At 36.5% G+C, this 21,521-nt stretch overlaps 1 protein-coding gene across 2 annotated transcripts in view; it reads right to left on the bottom strand.

Annotated features, from left to right (window-relative positions):
- whrnb (whirlin b) overlaps nucleotides 1–21,521 on the bottom strand; it is a 99,658-nt gene that overhangs the window by 27,718 nt on the left and 50,419 nt on the right. For both annotated transcript variants that reach the window (XM_055199271.2, XM_055199270.2), the window contains exons 4-5: nucleotides 10,775–10,983; nucleotides 7,820–7,856 (exon numbers count right to left, since the gene is read on the bottom strand). In XM_055199271.2, the coding sequence (XP_055055246.2) occupies nucleotides 7,820–7,856; nucleotides 10,775–10,983 (246 nt within the window). The remainder of the gene's footprint in view (nucleotides 1–7,819; nucleotides 7,857–10,774; nucleotides 10,984–21,521) is intronic.

Genomic DNA, 21,521 nt, shown 5'->3' with positions numbered 1-21,521 from the left:
AGGCTACACATGATGGACAGCTTGTATTGTAGTGTTTCACGAAGCCTTTTAAAAAAGGCACGGCTCTCCTGCCTGAGCGTTTAATGATGGCAGACTCATTCCAATAAAATAAAAGCATGCCAGGCCTGCAGCATACGATACTGGGGAGGGCAGCAGCCAGCCGGGCGGAAAGCAGCGTATTTGGGACATATGAGAGGAGTTATTTACGCACTACAAAGCAAGCTTGCCAACTCCTTTACGTTACTAAGATAAAATACAACTAATACAACTCCAGCACCCATAAAAATCTGATGGTCTCTGAATTATAGACTTTAACCCTGTCCTACTTCTCACATTGCCCTTCTTGGATTTGTGTTTAAACTAAAACAGTTCATACAATAATGTAACTTTTGTAATCCACCCAATAATAATTTGCTGCACAAAAGGCCGTCAAGTGCATCTCGGAGAAGCGAGCAGGCCACACGGCTGAAATGGTCCGTCAACTGTCTGGAGGATAGCCAGTTGATAAAAGACATGTCTGTGAGAACTGTAAGTGGACTTATGTTTTGGGTTTATTTAAGCCTGTTATTGTATTAGTCTATAGTTCTTGCAAATTTAAAATAAGTTAGCTGGTGATTTTTGATGTTTGAGCAACATGCTAGCTAGTTTTCACGTGCCTGTTGATTAGATATAATTGTTGAGCGCTCTTGCTCACGTTATTTATGTGCATTATTTACATGCTACAGTAGTTACACTCTTTTAAGATAATGTCATTAATTGTGGGCAATAATCAGTTTTTACAATCTTCGCGCTATCTATCATCGTTTGCCAGACGTTCTACAACATCTGCTTTAGTTTGTGTTTATTAACCCTTTAGTTTCACTTCATCACGTAGCTATTTTCGTTAGAGGTAAAAACATTTAATTCATTAATGATCTTGTATGTGTTTATTTTCTGTCACAGTTTCTTCAAAATTAAGTTTTATTTGAGTGTTTTAAATAAAAATATTTTCATCATGACACGCCCCCCGGCCACAAGAGAAAGATACAAGCAAAACATGTGAATAAGCAGCATTTTTGGTCACACAACTTCTATCCATATTCAACTTTTCCCTCTGATTAAAAATATCACAACTTTTTCAATCCTCGACAGATTTTTACAATCCAGGTATCTTTGTAAATGGGAATGTCTGCTCTGTATAGTCATGTGATAAATTTTGAGCTTTGGGGTTTTTGCAAATTTTGTAATCATATTTAACAAAGGTAATATACTTGTTTGTATTTATATTTTTTATATTTAATATTTCTGTTTCAGCACGGATCAATGCATCTATTTTCATTTCCTTTTTCAAATGCAACTGCACAGGCCTGAAGCCGTTTTCATTCCAGTTGTCTGAGTAATGATGAATTATGCCGATCACTGTAAAAGGAAACAATAACTGCCTGCTGTGGATAAATAATGGCTTTATTTGAGAAAAGCTTTTAATCTACATTTGTCTGAATAACACTATGGTTTAAATTGGTTTCCAATTCAACATTACAAAATTTAGATATTTACAGTATGCGGTTAACAGTGCCAACACGACTCTAAGCCATTGTTTGTGATGAATTTGAGATTCAAATGCTTTTTAGTCCTGGAGTACCACAGTACACATCTTGGATGTCTCCTGTATCTTTTCTTATAAATAAAAGTCCAGTGCACACAGAAAATGCACTCTATTAGTATCTGAAAGACACATACTGGTACCAAATGTATACATATATGTACCTAATGTGGTATTAAGATTTTAAACTGTAGTGCATCTTTTGACCATATTTTTTTCTAACAGTGTACAAAAAGTTACTTCTCGCAGCTAATTTGGTAGAGAGATAGATCATTGTCATGGAATGGATTACCAAGGAATGCATGAACTCATAAAAATGTATATCCTAAATGCACTGCAAGTCTGCCAAATGCATACAGTAAGTAAAACAACATCACAGTTAATCCAATAAGAAGGGGTTCCCGGACCTTTTGACTAATGAATTCCCATTACTTTGTAATTACTGGATAAAGATTGTAAAAATGTTTGTATTTAAGATACAGTAAATAGCATGCTAAATACAGTACTTTACAGCATAACTTAGCTTCACTAAGATATTTCTATTTTTTTATTTTCAAGATAACCACGTTAACCCTTAATAAAACAAACATGTATGCGATATTACACTGAAAAAAACAACTTGTAAAATTTACTTAAAAAAATCCTCGTAACAATTTGCACAAACTTTTTTTAAGTAAAATTTACTGCTTTTTTATAAGTAAAACTTACCTACTAAAATCAAGTAAAATTTACTTAAAATTGCATGATAAAACATATGTTAAATATTTTATTAAATGTTACTTAATTATTTTATTTAGAAGTTAGATTTATTTTAATCGTTTAGGTAAAGTCTATTAGGTTTTTTTTTGAAAATTGAAGCATTGCTGTCCTAATAATATTAAATAAATCGTATTTTCTGTTTGTTATTTTCTTTAACATATTCCTATGGACCTAGTTATTTTTAGTGTTATAAATGGCATTATAACACAATATTCATGACTGACAACAAGTCAGTCATTGAATAAACTTGATTCGGAACAGAAACGCACACAAAATGTGTTTCTGACATGCATTATCAGCACTGTAGAGGGAATTACAATACAACGTTCTGAACAGGCTTCATGTAAAGAAACACTGATCACCTGAACGGTGACTTCACAAAATTATTATTTACAACAAAACAACATCAATAATATAAGAGCTTAAACCTTTATGACATTTTGCTAACAAATATTTAAGTAGTTAAAGTTCTTATCAGTTCTTTTTCTGTGATAAAGCTTAAAAAATAAAAATATTCAGGCGCAAAGAATTGTGGGTATTCCTTACAACATGTGCAAATACATGTAAGTAAATTTTACTTAGATTTTTTAGTTTGATGATTAAAATGTACTTAATTATTTTAGGACTATGTGCAGTGACTATAAAACAGTTAAATAATACAAGAAAATATCTAATAAGACTTACTATTCCCACACAGTTCATTTTTTACATGAATTAATTGTGTATTTATCATCATTTTACTTAGGAAAATCTAGTTCTCAAAAATGTTAATATTATTATGTAGAAATTATGAGAGTTAATCTAATAAATATTACTACACCAAAAAGTTCGTTTTTTCAGTGTATCTTCCCCACAACATAACATATTACAAACAAAACAATACACACCTTATGACTGTGAAACACTCTCGTTTATCAGTATTGATCATCTCTATCAATGATTAAATCTGTACATGTATCTCTTCTACAGATAATGCCCTGTCTTCATATTAACTCTCATGCGTTTATAATATGACTGGAGTGAAAATCCAAAAGCAATGCCATGGGTCACCTTGAGAGTTCCTGCACCTGTGCCAGACAAGGCTTAGAATGAATGGAATGTGAAAAGTGAAGAGTGTTAAGATTGGAGAAATATAAAGAGCAAGGATAAGAGGAGCTGCCATAAAGAAATAAAAGCAAGCCAAAAACTCATTTCTGTTATACAGAGATCTGCCTACAGGCACCTGTACTGCAAGAAAGAAAACTTTCTTCAGAGACTAGTTATCTAGGTAAATAAATAAACTTCCTTAAAGCAAATTTAATTTAGCAAAATGATCCACACCCAGGTTGGTCAATCTCTAATTCACCTAAATTGACCGTAGTACCCTGAGTAAACCCACGCTGATACAGGGAAAACATGCAAAGAGAATGGCCATCTTATAAATGCTCGAACCAGGGCGCTATTTGTTGTGAAGCAACAGCGCTACCCACCGAGCCACTGTGCCACCCCATCTTGCTTTCAAAAAGAAAACGTTGACAAAAATGTAATAAAATTATTTTAATAAAATTTAACATTTGGACCTGGCCTTATTTCATTTATTTTTTTATTTTTACACATCATTTACTTAAAAATACAAACATGTATACACACATGTTACTCACATGTTATTTTAGCACACTTTGTGCTGAATACAATGTTATGTGACCGAGTCCTGTAACGGGTCGGGTACCCGCCGGTACCCGCATAGAAGTGCCTAAAACGGGTGGATTGTGACATTCCTAAAATTCACGGGCAGGGATGCGGGCGGATAATTAACCCCGTGCGGGCGGGTAGTAGCGTGAATAAAAATATGTGCAATATTTGTATGTCTAAATTACCATAACACACGCACATATGACATTTGACCCATCACCACCACTGCGACAGTGCGCAACCTTTGTTGATTCTTCTCGTAGCTTAGTTGGAGTGAGCGTTGCAGGAGTTACATAAAGTTTTGCCGTTGATAGCCGGAAGCTGGGAACGTCAAGCATTTCGAGACAAGACTTAGGAGCACAGCAGGGGGTTGTGTAGGTAGGTTGTATTTTTTCTTGTTCTTTTTTTTCAGTAGCCTCTTATGGAACGGCTGAAATTCCACAAGGAGCGTATTTGTTCCTCAGACGTTGCACAATAAACGTGACATCCGAATATATTCATTATAAATCGTGAATGAAAAGTGAGATTCTAACGAATGTCCGTTAGTGAACTAATTGTATACACTATTTATATCGTAATTCAGTCAGAAACGTCAATATTGTTAGATGAACAAATCGTTTTGGATTAAAAGGCTTGGATATTTCATTTCCTAAATCGTCGCCGCCAGGTGCAGGTAACTAACAACTAGATTACAGTTTTATGACTGCTATAAATCATATGATGCTTTGTGTGCACGCTTAATGGAATCCCGAAAGTCTAAGCTTTCAAACGATGTGCCGCATGACCGTATATTTTGAAGATTTAATGCTTCAAAGTTACAATGACGTAATGCAGCCTCACGTGCAAGGGCGGGGGTGTACCATGTACGGCACAGTGTTCCTTATCAGGTTAATAGGTCTATTTGTGTATAGTCATCAGGTTAAATTTGTGCCGATGGTAGGCTACTTGAATGATGCAAAACAAAGTGCACTGTAGCCTGTTTCATTAACCCATTCATGACGTTGTACCCGGAGTAAACCAACGCTAATACAGGAAAAAACATGCAAAGAGAATGGCCATCTTATAGATGCTCGAACTGTGCGGGTCGGGTAACGGGCCAAATATTAACTGGTCCGGGCAGGTGCGGATTAAATTTTAATATGATCAGGGGTGACGGGTCGGATCTGGTGCTGAACTTTGCGGGTACGGGCGGGAGCGGGTCTCCAAAAATGGACCCGTGCAGGACTCTGTTATGTGATATTAGCCATTAATATGTTTAAAGCAACTAAAAATAGACCAAATGTAAGAGCATGTCAAAAACTCTGCCAGTGTCCCAAAATGGTCTTACCCCAGAGGGTTAATGAGAGCGAAACATTGCATTAGTTTTCCGTCGTGCTCAAGGTATTGTCCTTTAAAAAAAAATTTAGCTTATAGGATAATTAGTAATTTACTTTTACATTTTCACCCTTCAATTCTTAATGGAATTCATAAGGAGTGAATAAATTTTGGCCATCTAAAAGTATTTTATGGTTAAAATTAAGAATCTAGCTTCGCCCTGGCACAATAAAAATTTTTAGCTTTATAAAGACTTCTTAAGTGAACATATTTAATATAAAGAAAATCCAATTTTACATATTTGATTTTTCTGGAAAACAAGACTAAGAAATTTTTTTTGACAGTCTACAAAGAATGACATACGCTGCAATAACTCCATCTTAACCTTCTCCTCAGCTGTCCTCTAACCTTTCTTTACTTGCCCTGGATAAAACTACTCCAACCATCACATGGGCCACTTAAACCAAGTGAGGACTTTTATTTGCCCAGCGGGACACACGTCTTTCTCCTTGTTTTCAGCAGATAACACAGACTTTTTCAACAATTAGAGCAGTTTGATATCACCATGTTCAAAGCTGGCTTTCTCTTTCGCTAATGGAGTGTGAGAGTTAGGAGATCACAGCCTTACTGCTGTTCAAAGACAGGCCTTTACCAACCAACAGATTAAATCTCCAAAGACAAAAGACTGTGAAATGCACCCTGAACGGTATGCAGAACACACAAGTAAAGATGAAAATACGCACACACGTTTCGCTATTACACTGTGTTTGCTCTGAGATAATGGCATTGGGTCGATTTACTGTACACGCATAAAGCATTTGATTGCTTTGATCTTCTTGCAGACTCCAAAGCGACGTGACATCTGACATCAATATCACACTAAACTGAATAACTCAGAAGGACATTATGGTTTCTATTCTAAGTAAAAGCACCCAAGAAGCATTAGGTTTGACATACTAAAGCATACTAATACCAATATTCGAGGGCCCTCCAATGAAACTTAAACTCCCTTACAGAAAAAACTAATGTATTGACGTAAAGTCTGTTGCATTTTGTTAAGGTATTTAAAATAATTTGACATCATATTAACACTAATTATATTTAATGATAAGTTCAATTTGTAACACTGTAGTTGAGGTCAAAAAAATATTTGTGATGCTGTTATAAAACTACTGTATTTTCTGGACTTCCGTATTATCGGATAAGTCGCATCATTAAAAAATGCGTCATTAAGTCTCCGGAAAATACGGTATTTGACAGAGTATTAACACTGAATGACATTTAAATGACAGTTTAATGTAACCCATAAAGCTAGTTTCTTAAGTTTGATCTCACGAATTTCCGTGGCATAGTCACGCAATTTTGTGCTCATTTTTCCGTGGCATTCTCACGGATCTCCGCATTTTTCCGTGGCCCTGCTACGGACTGTCTTTTTCCGTGGCATTCTCACAGATTGGTTACTCAACTGTTTTGACCTATTTTCTTACCATTTTCGCTTCGGTTTAGGGTTAGATTTACATGAAATGACATCCCTACCCAAACCCAACTCTAACCCCAATGCCAGGTGACAATTGTTTAAAGTTTAGAAAATATAAAAGAATAAATCAAAAAAAAATAATATAAACCAATAGTTAAAGTGACATCCTAACGCAAACACCAAATCATGTTGGTTTATGATGTATTGGTTTATGTCAAGTTGTCATAACAAAGACATCTCAAACAATGTCATCTTTGCATTAAACAGGGTTTCTGCAGGGTTTAGTCAGTCAAATTTAAGACTTTTTAAGACCTTTTTATGACCATTATGATTTAAATTTATGACCTACACGAATAACGAAAAATAACATTAAAATTCCTTCCAAAAGTCTTTATATATTTTTTTAACTTTCATTAAAATTAGTAACAAGTTTATTAGTAAAGGTTCCATTTTCTTAACAATAACAAATTGAAGGCTCCCTTTTCTTAAGCATCAAGAACACAGGAATAACACTTAACAATTGTAAATTAAAAATTATTTTAAAGTAACAAGTCAGTTAGTGCTTGTCTACATTTTTCTCAGTTCGTCCCCTTTAATGGTTATCTCCTCCTCAACTTTTTCAGCTTAGCCAATTTTTCCTTGCTTGCCCGTCTGAGGGCGTTTGATTTTGAAAGGAGCTGGGCCATCTTTGACGGGTTTCTGAAGTACTTCCTCGAGAGTTCGGAGTTCGCGCGGGACAGCGGGTTTCTGAAGTACTTCCGACAAGTCTGTTTGCTGCACTGACGTTTTATGACTTTTTATGACTCCGCGGAAACCCTGATTAAAAATTACATAATTGAACAAATGACACTTAATGACAGTTGTCATAAACGTGCATAAAATCTCCTTCATGTTCATGACACGTGTCATGTCATGATTATAATGGTGTCATGTCAGTCTTATGAACACCCCTTCAAGTAAAGTTTTACCCAATTTTTTTTTACACTGCATGCAAATGCTGTAATTTTGTACCTTACCTTTCCTGAACTTTCTCCAACATCAACAGATAGACAGCTGTAAAAGAGAGAGAGAGAGAGATTTTGTTGAAATAATTAAGCAAACTATATTGTATACAGTAAGCAGAGGAAAATTCCCAAAGACAGTATTCAAAATTCAATTTGCCCTACACCAGGGGTACCCAAAATCAGTCTTTTAATTTAATAAAATAATAATAATTACTGAATAGTTCGGGTTGACATCTGGTTGAATAGATGATGATACAAGTTTATGTTTAAAAAGGTGCATTTTGGTTGGACAGAACAAATTTAGACATACGGTATGAATGGATGATCTCTTCACTTTTAGTTAAAAACTTTTTACCTATCATACAACATAAAAATACAGATCTTCTCATAAAAAAATAAATGTTCAATATAAAATCCACTTTTGTGCATATGTCTCCTGAGTATAGAGGTTCTGACAAGACTAATGATGCCTGGACTTAAAGGGCACCTTGTTGGATTTCCATGGGAGCCCTTTAGAAATGAGAACAACCTCTATAGAGATCCACACACCTTTATCTGGACCATTGAGAAAGAAAGAAATCCCTGTTGTGAATCAAAGTGTTTCCATCATACTACTACCGTACACATACATTTCAACCAGCATTGCCTGTGGCAAGTCGTCCACCAATAGCCTCTACATCTAGCTTTAAAATCATCTCACTGCTTAGAGACCTCTTTCAAACCCACTGGACTCACTGAAACAAGAATATTTTTATTATGACCATGTTAAAAGTTCAGAAGAGTGCTGAAATAATACGACTATTACAATGATGAAATAAACTGGCTTAATTTCCACATACTGCCTGAATCCAATTAGGCAGCGGATCATTAAATTATTTTAGTTCAATTTATTATTATTGTTATTTTCGAATAACCTACTGAACCTATTGAACTAACCATAAACAGTTTTTAGTATCCAGCACACATTTTATCATTATTTCACCTCATAACATTGCTACCAAGCCAGCAGAAATCACTAGAGTGAAACCCTAAGAAAATGAAGGTTCCAGCCCAGAGGAATGAAAAATTACAATTGGGATATCTTTACTATCTAAGTGATTCCTCCTACATGGCGATGAGGTTAAATCAGAGGACAATTCTGAGAAAATACATTCACATATCCTCTACAGAGTTTGAAAACAGATCTCAACAATCTCATACATTTTGTTCACATCGACCCTTGTCATATTTGTCTTTTCTTTAAGAGAAAAATCTGAGATCAAGGTTTTGTTTTGTAATACTTTTGCCTATCCTTTAAAAGTGCTGTAGAATGCAAAACTGTATTTATCTAGGCATAGATGAATAATAAGAGTTCTGTATATGGTAATGACATATTGTGAGCCTTAAATCCATTTGTTTTGGTTGAGTTTACACACATACACACACACACACACACACACACACACACACACACACACACACACACACACACACACACACACACACACACACACACACACACACACACACACACAGGGCTATTCTAAAGACCTGCCTCTGACTAACGGCCAATCAGAGCAGAGCTCAACATTATTATTCATGACCCTTCCTAATAAGGTAATAATAGACCATTTCATTCTAAAGGCAAATTTGCAATGGACATGTAAAACCGTCTCTGGATAATTTTTGCACTTACTGTAATATAGTCACATACCTTCGATGTAGATATCAGAGAACATATTGGGCCCTATTTTAACGATCTAAGCGCATTGTCTAAAGCGCACAGCGCAACGTGTAAATGGGCGTGTCCGAATACACTTTTGCTAATTTAACAACAGGAAAAATGGTTTGTGCGCTGAGTGCATGGTCGAAAAGGGTTGGTCCTATTGTAATGGGAGTATTTTGGGCGTAACTTGCAGTGAACCAATGAGAGTCTCAGCTCTCATCCCCTTTAAAAGCAAGTTGCGCTGGCGCTATGTCTAATCCCTATTTAGATGACGAACTTTGTAAACTGAAAAACTAAGAGGAGGAAGAAGATCCCCAGTTTAAGATTAATGTTAAATAATTGTGTTGTTTTCACTTGTATTGAAATTGTTATTTTTTTTATTAAAACCTTTTAAACCCGTTTTCTTTTAGTTATGGAAGTAAAAAAGCAGGCTTGTACTTGCTTTAAATGTATGGCTATCCAATATCATCAAAAAATAATTTACAAATATGTAAGATAAGGTTTGTACTCTAAAAATACTTTATTTGTAACAAACAGGAGATAAAGAATTTACAAACGGCTCTCTGCGCGTTTCAGCACTTTGGACAGGGTTTTTTTAGCAAAGAGTTTTTTTAAGAATTACTTAAAAATGTTTCTCATCTCACCATATCCGCAGGTACAGAGTCATCATATACAATAAATCCGTGAGGTAGCATTTAAAAAAACATTTAAAAACAGATGCATTTGTTTAAACAAAGCATTTATTTACTTACCAGGCTGCAGGTGAAGCAGCTTTTTGCGCCTTCTAACGTCTCATAATTAGTCCTCATTTATGTCCAAGAGACTCAATGATAATCTTTTACTTTCAATCCTTTAATCTTTTATATTTAAAAGCATTTTTGTGCTGCTGCACATTCATGTACTTTGTGATAAGCAAACCCGCGTTGTCCTCCCGTTTATAGGCGCATATTACTAATGCGCTCATTAAATAACATAAAACACATTGCGGCATTGACTTTAGACTTTAGACCAGGTTTTTGTTGGTCAATGGCGTAGTCTATTTTAGTTACACACCTCGTTTTCAGACCAGAACGCCCATGGGCGCAAAAGGGGGCGCAAATGCATTTGCTATTTAAACAACGTGCCGCTAAACGTGAAAATTAGGGTGGAAACTAGCGAAATAATCTTGCGTCGCGCGTTGCGCTGCGTTGCGCCGGGTGTAAGATAGAGCCCATTATTTCAATGCATTCTTTAATAGACAGGAATAATTATAAGATAGTCACCTCTGAGTGTTGCTATTGGCTGAGCTCTCAGCAATCTGTGCGCTGGGGATCCACTTGGTCTCGTCCACCACGGTACGTGCATGAGGCAGCCGACCCACGTCCTTTATGGTCATCAGCATGTGGCAGGAATTCTTCAAGATCTGCACAGCTTCATCATGAGGAATGCTCCGGAAGCTACGACCATTGACATCCAGAATCTGATCCCCTACCTACAAAGAGATAAAGACAGAGACATAAGGAGACATCAAATAAAACTCAATGAAATATAATAATGATGGCGCAGAGCCACGCACACATAGGACCTGGTTGTAAGAGCTGAGGGCAAAATCAAACATAAAGATTTCAATTATGCCATTAGTTGCATTGATAAACAAATCATCCTTTCAGCAAATCGAAATCATAATCTGTATAAAAAAGTTTGAATGTGTTTGACTTTAGAAGTCATTAGAGTTGTAAACTATTGAAAATAGAGACTCAGTTTTCAGTATTACCTAAGTCTCATTGGCAAATCTGCCATGTAACAGGATTGCAGAAGAAGAAACTTTCAGGCAGAAAATGAAGCGAAAGAGAGAATGCGCACCGATATTGCATTCACTGGAAATGATCCTGCCATAGAAAAAAGCCCAATCTGTTCTCATTAGACCTACAGATGAAGCAGAATATATGTGCCGAAAATCAATGTGATGAACAAAATTCTTGTAAAACTCTCCCATGAGCTGCTCAGCACAGATCGACTACAACCACTGTCTAAATCTCCATTGCTTTACATGTATGCATAACACTAAAAGGCTTCCCTTCTTTTAAATAGTTTATGTTGCTCAATTGGTAGAGCACTGTGTTAGCAAAGCAAATGTGATAAGTCCGATACCCAAGAAACACACAAACTGACAAAAATGGGTACCTTGAAGTACAGTAAGTTGCTATGAACAAAAATGTCTGTATATGTAACTATCCAATACCCAATATCTCAGTTCATATACTGAAACAAAGGAATAGTTTACCCAGAATTAACCATTTTGACATGGTCTCACTCTCATTAACTCTTTCCCCGCAATTGACAAGTTATCTCGTCAATTAAGAAAAAATTTTTGCATAAAAAACACTTTCCTGATAAGATTTTATGTTAATCTGTAATACCGCTGTAATACCACTTTCCAAACACTGAAAAAAATGATTCATTGAATTTAATCAATTTTTTAAGGTAAGTGGTTGCAATCAATTTATTTAAGCTACATTTAAACAAAAAAGATTAGTAAAGTAATATAAAATATAAAACTTTTGTTTAAATGTAGCTCAAATAAATTGATTGCAACCACTTACCTTAAAAAAAATTATTAAATTCAATGAATAATTTTTTCAGTGAATTTATAAAAAACAAGCAAAAAAATTATTTATTAATTTTAAAACTCACATAACACACGCTGTTTCTGCATTTCTGATGTTAGTCCGGAGTACATATAGAGTAGTATTACATCCTTTATATCTCCAAAGAGTCTTTAGTTTAATCAGATTTATAAAAGAAAGATTAACTTTTCCGATAACGTACGAAAAAATGAAGAAGGAGGAGTTCCTACCGAGGGAGGAGCGAGTAACGTTACGAGTCATGCAACACTATACCACACTGTTTAACTTATGATTCACTACATGTTCGTGTCATTTATATAATATGCACGCGCCTATTTCCAACATAAGATAGAAGTCTTACTTATACCGCATGAAACTCATGACCCGGTTGGGACTTTTCAATTAAATCCAGCACGTTAAAAACACACGCAAAACTCTGCCGCCACCCCGGATAATAAACTATATCCATTGTTTCCATAAGGCAGGCTTTCTTCTCCTTACATCCAAAAACACACTTCTTCTTTCATGCCATTGTTGAATTTTGAAATTAAACAAAGCTGTAGCTGTTGTGTGATGTGATCTAGCGTCTCCCGCTGATTGACGGGTGGGCGGGGTTTTCCGGGGGAAGTGCCATAAAAAGAAGTGATACGTATAGAAAACCCCTGAAACGTCAGCTGGACCTGTAATCGAAAAAACTCTCGAAACTTGTACCAACCCTGGCGAAGTGCATTCGGCACAGAAATACTCTATAACATGCCCAACTGCTTTTTTGACACTTTGCCAACGTAGCATGAGGAAACAACTCTATAACTGTGTTAATAAGTCAAAATGCATGAAAATGCATGATCTCTTACAAAATTACTTCACAAAAAGGCAATTATTTCAGCTTTTTGCTAAAACATTTGTATTTTTTAAAGAAAAATTATAAGCAGAGAATACATTATAGATATATATTTTGTTTGTTTGTTTGTTTGTTAAGTGTTTGTTTGAAAACAGAGGGTCTGTTTTTTCATTTGATATATTTGTATGTTTATATATTTTTAGAAGAAAATTTTCCTGGAAGGCTTTTTGTGAAACTTTTGTGAAAATCACAAAAAATTTTGGCGGGCAACTTTTCAAAAAATGGCTGGCGGGGAATGAGTTAATGAATTATTTCTGTGATGAAAAATGAATTATGGCTGTATGATGTATGCTATATACTGTACGTATGCTATATATGTTTTGTGATTTATAAAAATATATTTATTGTCTGATGTCAAACGCCATTGGCTGTTGTATGTCCTAACACACGTATCAGTTTGAGTGAGATTTAAAGCTGCAGTGAATTATATTTTCAGTGATCTGTAAGTTTCAATTTTGGCCTTTTTCTCACACAAACCATCTTGGAATATAGTGTGTGAGTTATGTGGACTACTGTTGAGGTGCTTTTACAGTTCCCATTTATTATAACTGTGTGGGAACTAGGGCTGTCAACGAATATTCTAAATTTTGAATATACATTGGAATAGTTAAAACGAATTTCGAACGTGAAAATTAATATTCAAATTAATTATATATATATTTTTTAAAAAGCCAGCGGTAGTAGAGGCGTGGCTGTCTGCTTTGTGAGTTAAGCGCGCTAGTGCGCCTGGTTCAGGGACAGGTCACAGTAGTCACACTGTCTGACAGTGTCACTGTTGAAAGTTGACGCGTCTTGCGTGGAAGATGGCAGAAAGTCGACCACAGCAGAGAAAGCGATTTAACCCCCCAAAATCTAAAAAGCCATGTCTGGAAGTAGGATTTTGGTCGGTAGGAGGTAAAATTGTTGAGCTGCGAGATAAAGTTGTTACAGTTAGCATACCATTCGACCACTGGCAACATGATGTCACATCTCGAAAATGTGCACCCAAATGAGCATGGCATCCTGTACACACTGCGTATTAATTTGTTTGTCACTTCAACTTTTAATGCTTAATCCTGTTCTGTACACACACAGTTCGGTAATTTACGGGACTGACAACCGCATTCTACAACCGCATTAAAATGTGAATGTGCCGGTCCCAATATTTTGATCTTTGAGGTAAAGCGTTTGAATTTATTTTGGTTTATTATTGGATTTTTCTTGTTCGCTGTTTTTTTAGTGCAAGATCTGGCAACACTGAGCAGCAAACGCTTGTGCCTCTATCATTTTCTGTACCGCACATACAGAAGACGTTTTCCCCCTTCTAGGAATTTATTTTTTCAGAAGAGAGACCTGTCATGTCCATGATGCACATTTAAACACTTTATTAACTACTAGTTATTCAGTTCGGTTATGTAGGCTACACACTATGCAAATTTTCTTTAAACGCGGTTGTCACTACCTGCATATTGCGGGAGTTAATAACACCAAAAACTTGATCGCTTCATGAGCCAAAAGCCATAAACGGTTAAGCGCTAAAATGGTATGTGAGTACAAGAAAGACGAGGACCTGGCAACACTGCAAGAGCGCGCGCAGCCTCACAAATGCACAACGCCACGACGGAGGTTTATTGCAACATATCGTAATGCTGTTTAATTATTTTGGTCAAAGCTGTGAGTGATAAGCACGCGAGATGGCGCCACGGTTATCTCCGTGTCACTCATCAGATTTTCACATTTAAATGCGGTTGTCACACCTGAAAGTTTGCAGTGTGTATGAGACCACAATGTGTGAAACTCCAGCTAAACAGTCACGTCTTGACACTTACTTTGCATCGCCCGCCACAAGCTATTTGTCCGCAACACGACAAGAGGTCATAACGGAGAAATTTCGTTCATTTGTAAGGACATGAGACCGATCAGTGTCGTGAATGGAGCAGGCTTCAGGGAGTTCTGTCAAGCAATGTAACCGAGGTACCACATCCCTTTGATGTCTCTTCATTTACTTGTTTTTGTGTATGTTATATACGTTGTTAAATATGTTTAAACTTAAATAGACTACCTATACAAGTAGTTATGTCTCTTTGTATTAATTTGTCCTGTTATTGATGTAATGCCCGTCATTGAAAAAATGGGCAACCAGATCTTCGAATAGTTCAAATATTCGTGTTTTTTTAGGGAGAATATTCGAACGTCATTTTTTAGCAATTTTGACAGCCTTAGTGGGAACCGGTCAAAATTCCCCTTTTGTGTTTTATGGAAAAATCAAATGGAAAAGTTAAATATTACAATGTATTACAGAATTGTCATTTTCTCTGTTAACTGTGCCTTTAAGACTTTTACATGAGCACTACAAAATGCATACCCTGCTGTCTTGATAAAACCTTACTTCCAAGACGTTTCCAGTCATTTCTCCCTTTGTGATCCTCATCAAAGGGAAAATAATAAAGAAAGATTAGTGATCAATATGTCGATTTCCTCCTCTTTGTAAAAATGCTCTTCATCCTGTAGAGTCAGCATTTAGGACGCTTCATAACTCACTGGAGTAGAGAATAAGAGGAAAGAGAGAGAGAGGGAGAGAGAGAGGGATACAGTGAAAGAGAGAGAGACTTGATCTTGACTCTAGTAAGAGTGGGGGGTGATTTATAATCTATGGGGACTCAAAGATCATTTACTCAGAAAAGGAAAACCACTGGCATTCTTCATGCACTCCTTCACCCTCTGCACCATTACATCGCTTTCTCCTCCACTACACCCACTGCTCTATCCCTCTATCCTACGCTTCTCTAATAGCCCTCTATTCTTCTACATAAGTGGACACTTCATTACTCCATGTGCTGCAATCACCAGTAACACAACATAGAGTACACAGAAAATGCACAGAAAAATGTTTTTGCATTTTCACATAAATGCAATGCTGACACGCTGTTAGAGAGTTAACAGTTACCAGTACTAAAAACATGATCAAAATATAAAAATTGCATTAACTACACATAAGATAAATAAATAGAGCACAGAAAATCATAGAATCTTACACAAACAAAAAAAAGAAAAATGCTGTTCTTAAATTTAAATAAAGTCTCAGTTTCTCATATGTTAATCCATAGTTGTAATGTGGTTAGTGTGCAAGGACACCTGGTTGAACTTTATTACTAAAAACCACCCTATAGTTAGTTAAATGGAAAAACATGTTGTTGTTACTGTACTATGTGTACTATCAAGGCTGCAAATGGGATCATAAAAGGGGATCATAATCCAACCTAATTTATAAATACAAATACTAAGTACAAAATGGATTTTGCACATTGTGAATGTCTTGTACTTGTTATGTAAGCTTTGACCTAAATCACAGCTAAAGCACCTTAGGGAGCAATAACATGTTTACTGTGCTGAATTAAAAGCATGACCCACTTTACAGTAGTTCTTGTGAGGCGACTACCTAGGCCATTTTGTAGCTCTATTTTCATCCTTGAATGCCATTGGCTGTGTCTTTGTGGTCTGCAGGTGGATCCAAATGAAACAGCTATAAACAGCATAGGAAAAGCTATTATATCGCAGATTGGATTCAGGCCCCATTCGCTATATACCAACAGCTGTGTTCGGCTGTGTTTGTGTCGGACGGTGCCAGTGGTGACGGATAAATGTGGCTGACAAACGTCCGCCACACAGCCAGGTGAGCCTGACTGGTCTCACAGGGGAACAGGCCTTAATTAGGCAACACAGATGGGATGGACGCCAAGCCATCAGTCAGTTTTACATCCAGCACAGCTAAAGTTTATTGGAGATGGCGTTTTGTTAAGCAGACAGAGAAGGGAATGCTTGAAGGGAAATGCGATTCAGAGAATAGGGATGAGGTTTGCCAGGAGCCCTATACCTGTATGTAAGGATCAAATATTTTCAATATCTACAGAAGGACATGTTGCATGAAAAGGTGGGCTTGAATGGCGTGGATGGCTTTGGACTGCAGATACATACCAGTGGCTTCAATAAAAATTGTGAATACATTTAGCAGTGTCACACATTTTAAAAATTGCTTAACTTATTTTTTGATCGTAAGTGAATCTATAAAATCTTAGATTCACCCAGGTGGAGCAAAACAACAGGTAAAAAACAGAAAATGACATATTTACTATTCTGTCAAAATTATTCAGGTCCACCATAACAAAAATAAGCAGGTTCGAGGTTAAAAAAATTCTCCATTCCAATGCAAATACAACACCCTGCTTGCTCCATATATAGCCATGAAAGACTTATCTCAGGACTCTAGAGTTGTGTTGGAAACTGCTCCCTATCCACTATATAGTGCACTATATCGGGTGTCGGCCATTTTGTAGTGGTGTCCGAAACCTAAGTGAACAACTTCATTCCCAAATTCGCTCATTACTTTTTACCCACAATGCACTTTAAGGGGAAAATTCGATGTACACTCGCTCACTAACTGAGTTCTTTTACATGCACAGTCTTACGCCAATTATGCTTAATAAACTGATAACGTGTGGGGTCATGTAAATACGTAAAATGGTTTTCTTTTATCGGGAAAAGCCCATAAACGGGGTAAGCAAAAACCGGTCGGCACATGTAGTTTTTTTGCTTATTACCCCGACTTTGCGTGGCATGTAAACACCTTAACCAGCTTTCTCACGGTTTTGTTCTGATTTTGGCACCATTTGCATGAACTAGATGCTCGAATGATGCAAAATCATGTGCCGCGAGACCTCCAGATGTGCGTCAACGTGTTTTTACATTGACTTAACATTGAAATCACGTGCGCTTGATGCCTCTACCGTGGCTGGTCTGAATGCAGCATAACTTTGGGTTCACACCAAATGCGAGTTCAACGATTTGCGCCAGTAGATTACATACGAAGTCAATGCAAAGACACGATCAGGCGTGTCCTTGCGTGGGCCGATGCGAATGACACGATATGGGTGGCGCATTTGCCACAAAGACACACGCTATTCCCCTCAAACGCGTCTTAGCATGGCACAAAATTAAATCCTGCGAGTAATCTTAAGTGAGTAACGTGATGCCCTGCGTTTGGTGTGTACGTAGCATAAGGGTTTATGAAGAATCTCTGCGGCAGCTCTCTGACACATGGTATTTACACTAGTGTCTGAAATCGCTCACTCATTTTCATTTGCTTCTTCCCCATATAGTGGACTCAATTGACAATTGCTATATAGGGAATAGTGAATGAGTGAAAAAGGGAGCGGTTTTGGACACAGCTTTTGAATATCGTAGAAACTTGAGATTGGGCCTTTTTGACTAAGACCAGTAAGCAAGGCTTTGAACCGGTTTATGGAACAAAAACCAGAAACTTTTGATGTTTTGCAAGGAACAGAAACGAAACCAGAAACTTTCCAAAAATATATGTTCTGGAACAGAAACGTTTATTTAAAATAATGGTAACCGGTTAATACCGTTATTTTTCTGTTCTTTGACAAGATTTCTGTGCAATACTCGACGAAGTTCACTTCCGGTTGTCGTTGACTCATCAGAGAAATGAGAAACTTGCCACCAGCAATAGCCTACTCAAGCCCAAGTCTGTAATGCTCAATCATAAGAGGTAAATATTGTAGGCAACCAAGTATCTCAAGATGTTTGTTTTTTACTAATTAGTGCACTGTAAAAAAATTCCGTAGAAATTGCAGCTGGGTTGCCAGTAACTTACTGTAGATTTAAATTTATGTATTTTACTGGCAACACTCTGTTCAAAGTCAAACGAACATCAAACATCCACAAGTCTTTGTCTTTACTAAAAAACCAAAAAAACAGCATCAATCAAAACATTCTGGGAAACAAAATCTGAAGAAAAAGGTTGATGATGATTTCTGGTTCCCAGAATGCTTTGCATGAGGCTGTTATTGTATAGTTTTATTTTGTAAAGATAAAAACTTGTTAATATTTAAAATGTATTTAACTTTGAACAAATTCTTGCCAGTAAATAACATAAATTTAAATCTACGGTAAATTACCGGCAACCCAGCTGCAGTAACATTGTAATTTCTATAGAATTTTTTTACAGTGTGGTGTAACGGATCGCAGTTGATCCGTACAGATCACGACCCACGGTTTGCATGCGATTCGCGGATTAATACACACATTTAAATAGGGTAAAAGTTGATCATTTCACGTGTTTAAAAGCCTTGAAAATGTTAACACTTAAATGATTTTAAACAATTGAACCACTAAAAGATGCTAAAGTGAGCAATTTTCTTTATGCACATGCGGTTGAATGTGTCCAGTCCAATTCCCCCTTCAAAGATCAGAACTCTTGATGTATTAACTTGTCTCATACTGTAGTCCATTAAAACACATTTGGTGAATAAAGCACTGAAAAACATTGTGATTTTCACTTAATGTGGCGCGACTATAAATGCGGCATCTTTTTCACAAAACGCAGTTTGGAATTCGTCCTTAGTCTGTGTGTGTGCGCGTGTTTAAGTGCACTCAACAAATGTAGGCATGTCAGAATTACAGTTATGCCGCTTACAGTATGTAGCCTTTTTAATGTTTGATGACAAGATAGAGACTTAAGGAAAATTTTGTAGACTAATAATTTAAGTTTAATGTCCTAATGATCAGTCTGCTTATTTGTATATGTCCCACAGCTGACATGGAACATTATTAACCAGTTCGGGAACTTTATGTTTTTGTTGTAACCGGTTCAGGAACGTAAATTTTAGGGTTGAACCGAAAACCGGAAACGTTCAAATACTGTTTCTGTTCGGAACGAACCAATTGGGAAAAATTCTGGTTCAAAGCCCTGCCAGTAAGTAACCACTTGCTTTAGCAATGCCTCAGAACTCACCCAGAATATCATATAGTAGTAATCCAATAGAAAAATTGGGGCAACCATTAAGACACTAGCATCACAGCAGAAAAATATACCCATTGTTTTGCACAATGTATTGTGTTGTATCCTGCAGTATATTGCATAATATCCATTTACTTTTCTATAGTCTATCACACACTGTCAGAAAAAAATGTCATAAAATAAAGGTCCCATAGCTATTACTGTGGCATGACCCTTTACAAAGGACTAATATGTACCTTTGAGATTTTATTAAGCACACTTTGGTACCAATATCTACTATTGAAGTACTAGGTGCAACTTTTTGAAAGGGTAACATCCCAGTAATGGCTAAAGGATAATTTTTTTGACCACAGTTTCTGTTTATGTAGATAACAATTTTACCAATTTTACTGTGCTAAAAACGAACCTTTAATTAAAAAAGAAATTTATCCAAAGCTCTACAAATTTCATTTAACTGAAGGTCTAGCATCCTCTCATCTTTGGGCTTATTTAGTTCTGCATCAAGCGAGTATAAAAAAGAGAGGTTTTCAGTGGTCTAGACATATTGATGAGGATACTGAGGACCTCCAGTCCATATATGAGAGGGTCAACAACTCAAACAATTACGGCAAAGACTCGCTGTAATCTTTCCTTCATCTTCTCATTGCCACCAATTCACACCATTACAGCAGCATGTCAACAGCTGCTCCCCACAGATTTATGTATTCTTGTTAAACAGCAAGATTAAAATCCACTTCAAAGACTAATAATTATTAGCCTGGAAAATTGTGTTATGTAATGAAATATAAAAGCAAGGAAAGTAGAACAAGAACACAGGGAAAGAAACACAAGCTTGGTGTTGATAGTTGGTTTAGAAGGTTTTGTTCTGTCAATGTGGTTTCCAACGCTGTCTTTGGACAAGTGATCCTTAACATTTTAGATCAGATAAATTACTAAGGAGAAGCGAACATGTCTCCCATCCTACTGACCTTGCATAATTTCTACAGCTTTCAGTGTTATGTTATCTCAATATCCTGTTTTGTCAAAATGCTTGACTTTTAGCAAAAGCCCAAACACGAGATGCTTACAAATCAACTCATTTGTAAATATTTGTACCATTAGCCAAAGCAGAGAGAATACAAATGAATGACTGTGGAGATGCAGAGACACGGAATGGCATAAAATATTTATCGGCCTCTGGTGGGGCAGTGTTAGCTGCAAAACCCAATCAATTTATAACTAAATAAGATAAGGTTTGATAACATCAGGGAAAAAAACAATTATTTGGAGCAAAACAAACAATCTCAGCAGGTTAAAAATGACTGATGCTATGATGAAGATCACAACGCTGTGATATTTTCTGAAAAGCCTCACTGGTCTGTTCTCCAGCTGACTGGAAAAAGAGGAAGCATTTTTCATTTTTCTGTTCATGGATCGATGCCAAAATGTTAAGAGCTTGCTCAATCTTTTATGAAGCCAGACTTGGATTTAGTGCCACTTTGTTTCCGCGTCTTGTCGTCTGGCAGGTGGCACCTCACACAGTAGACTTTCACAACAAATTTAATTAGACATACTAAATGTGATCTTGCCAGACCCCAGCAACACCTTGCCACAGGCACATTTTGAAATCAAAATAAGTGATAGTCAAAACATTGCTAGTATGTGGGTGGGCGATTAAGGTCAGAATGAGAATAACATTTATAAACATTCTGCCAGGAAAAATGGCA

Source organism: Misgurnus anguillicaudatus, chromosome 22 (assembly GCF_027580225.2).
Source record: "Misgurnus anguillicaudatus chromosome 22, ASM2758022v2, whole genome shotgun sequence".
Taxonomy (NCBI): Eukaryota; Metazoa; Chordata; class Actinopteri; order Cypriniformes; family Cobitidae; genus Misgurnus; species Misgurnus anguillicaudatus.
This window is presented reverse-complemented; position numbering and strand designations above follow the sequence as displayed.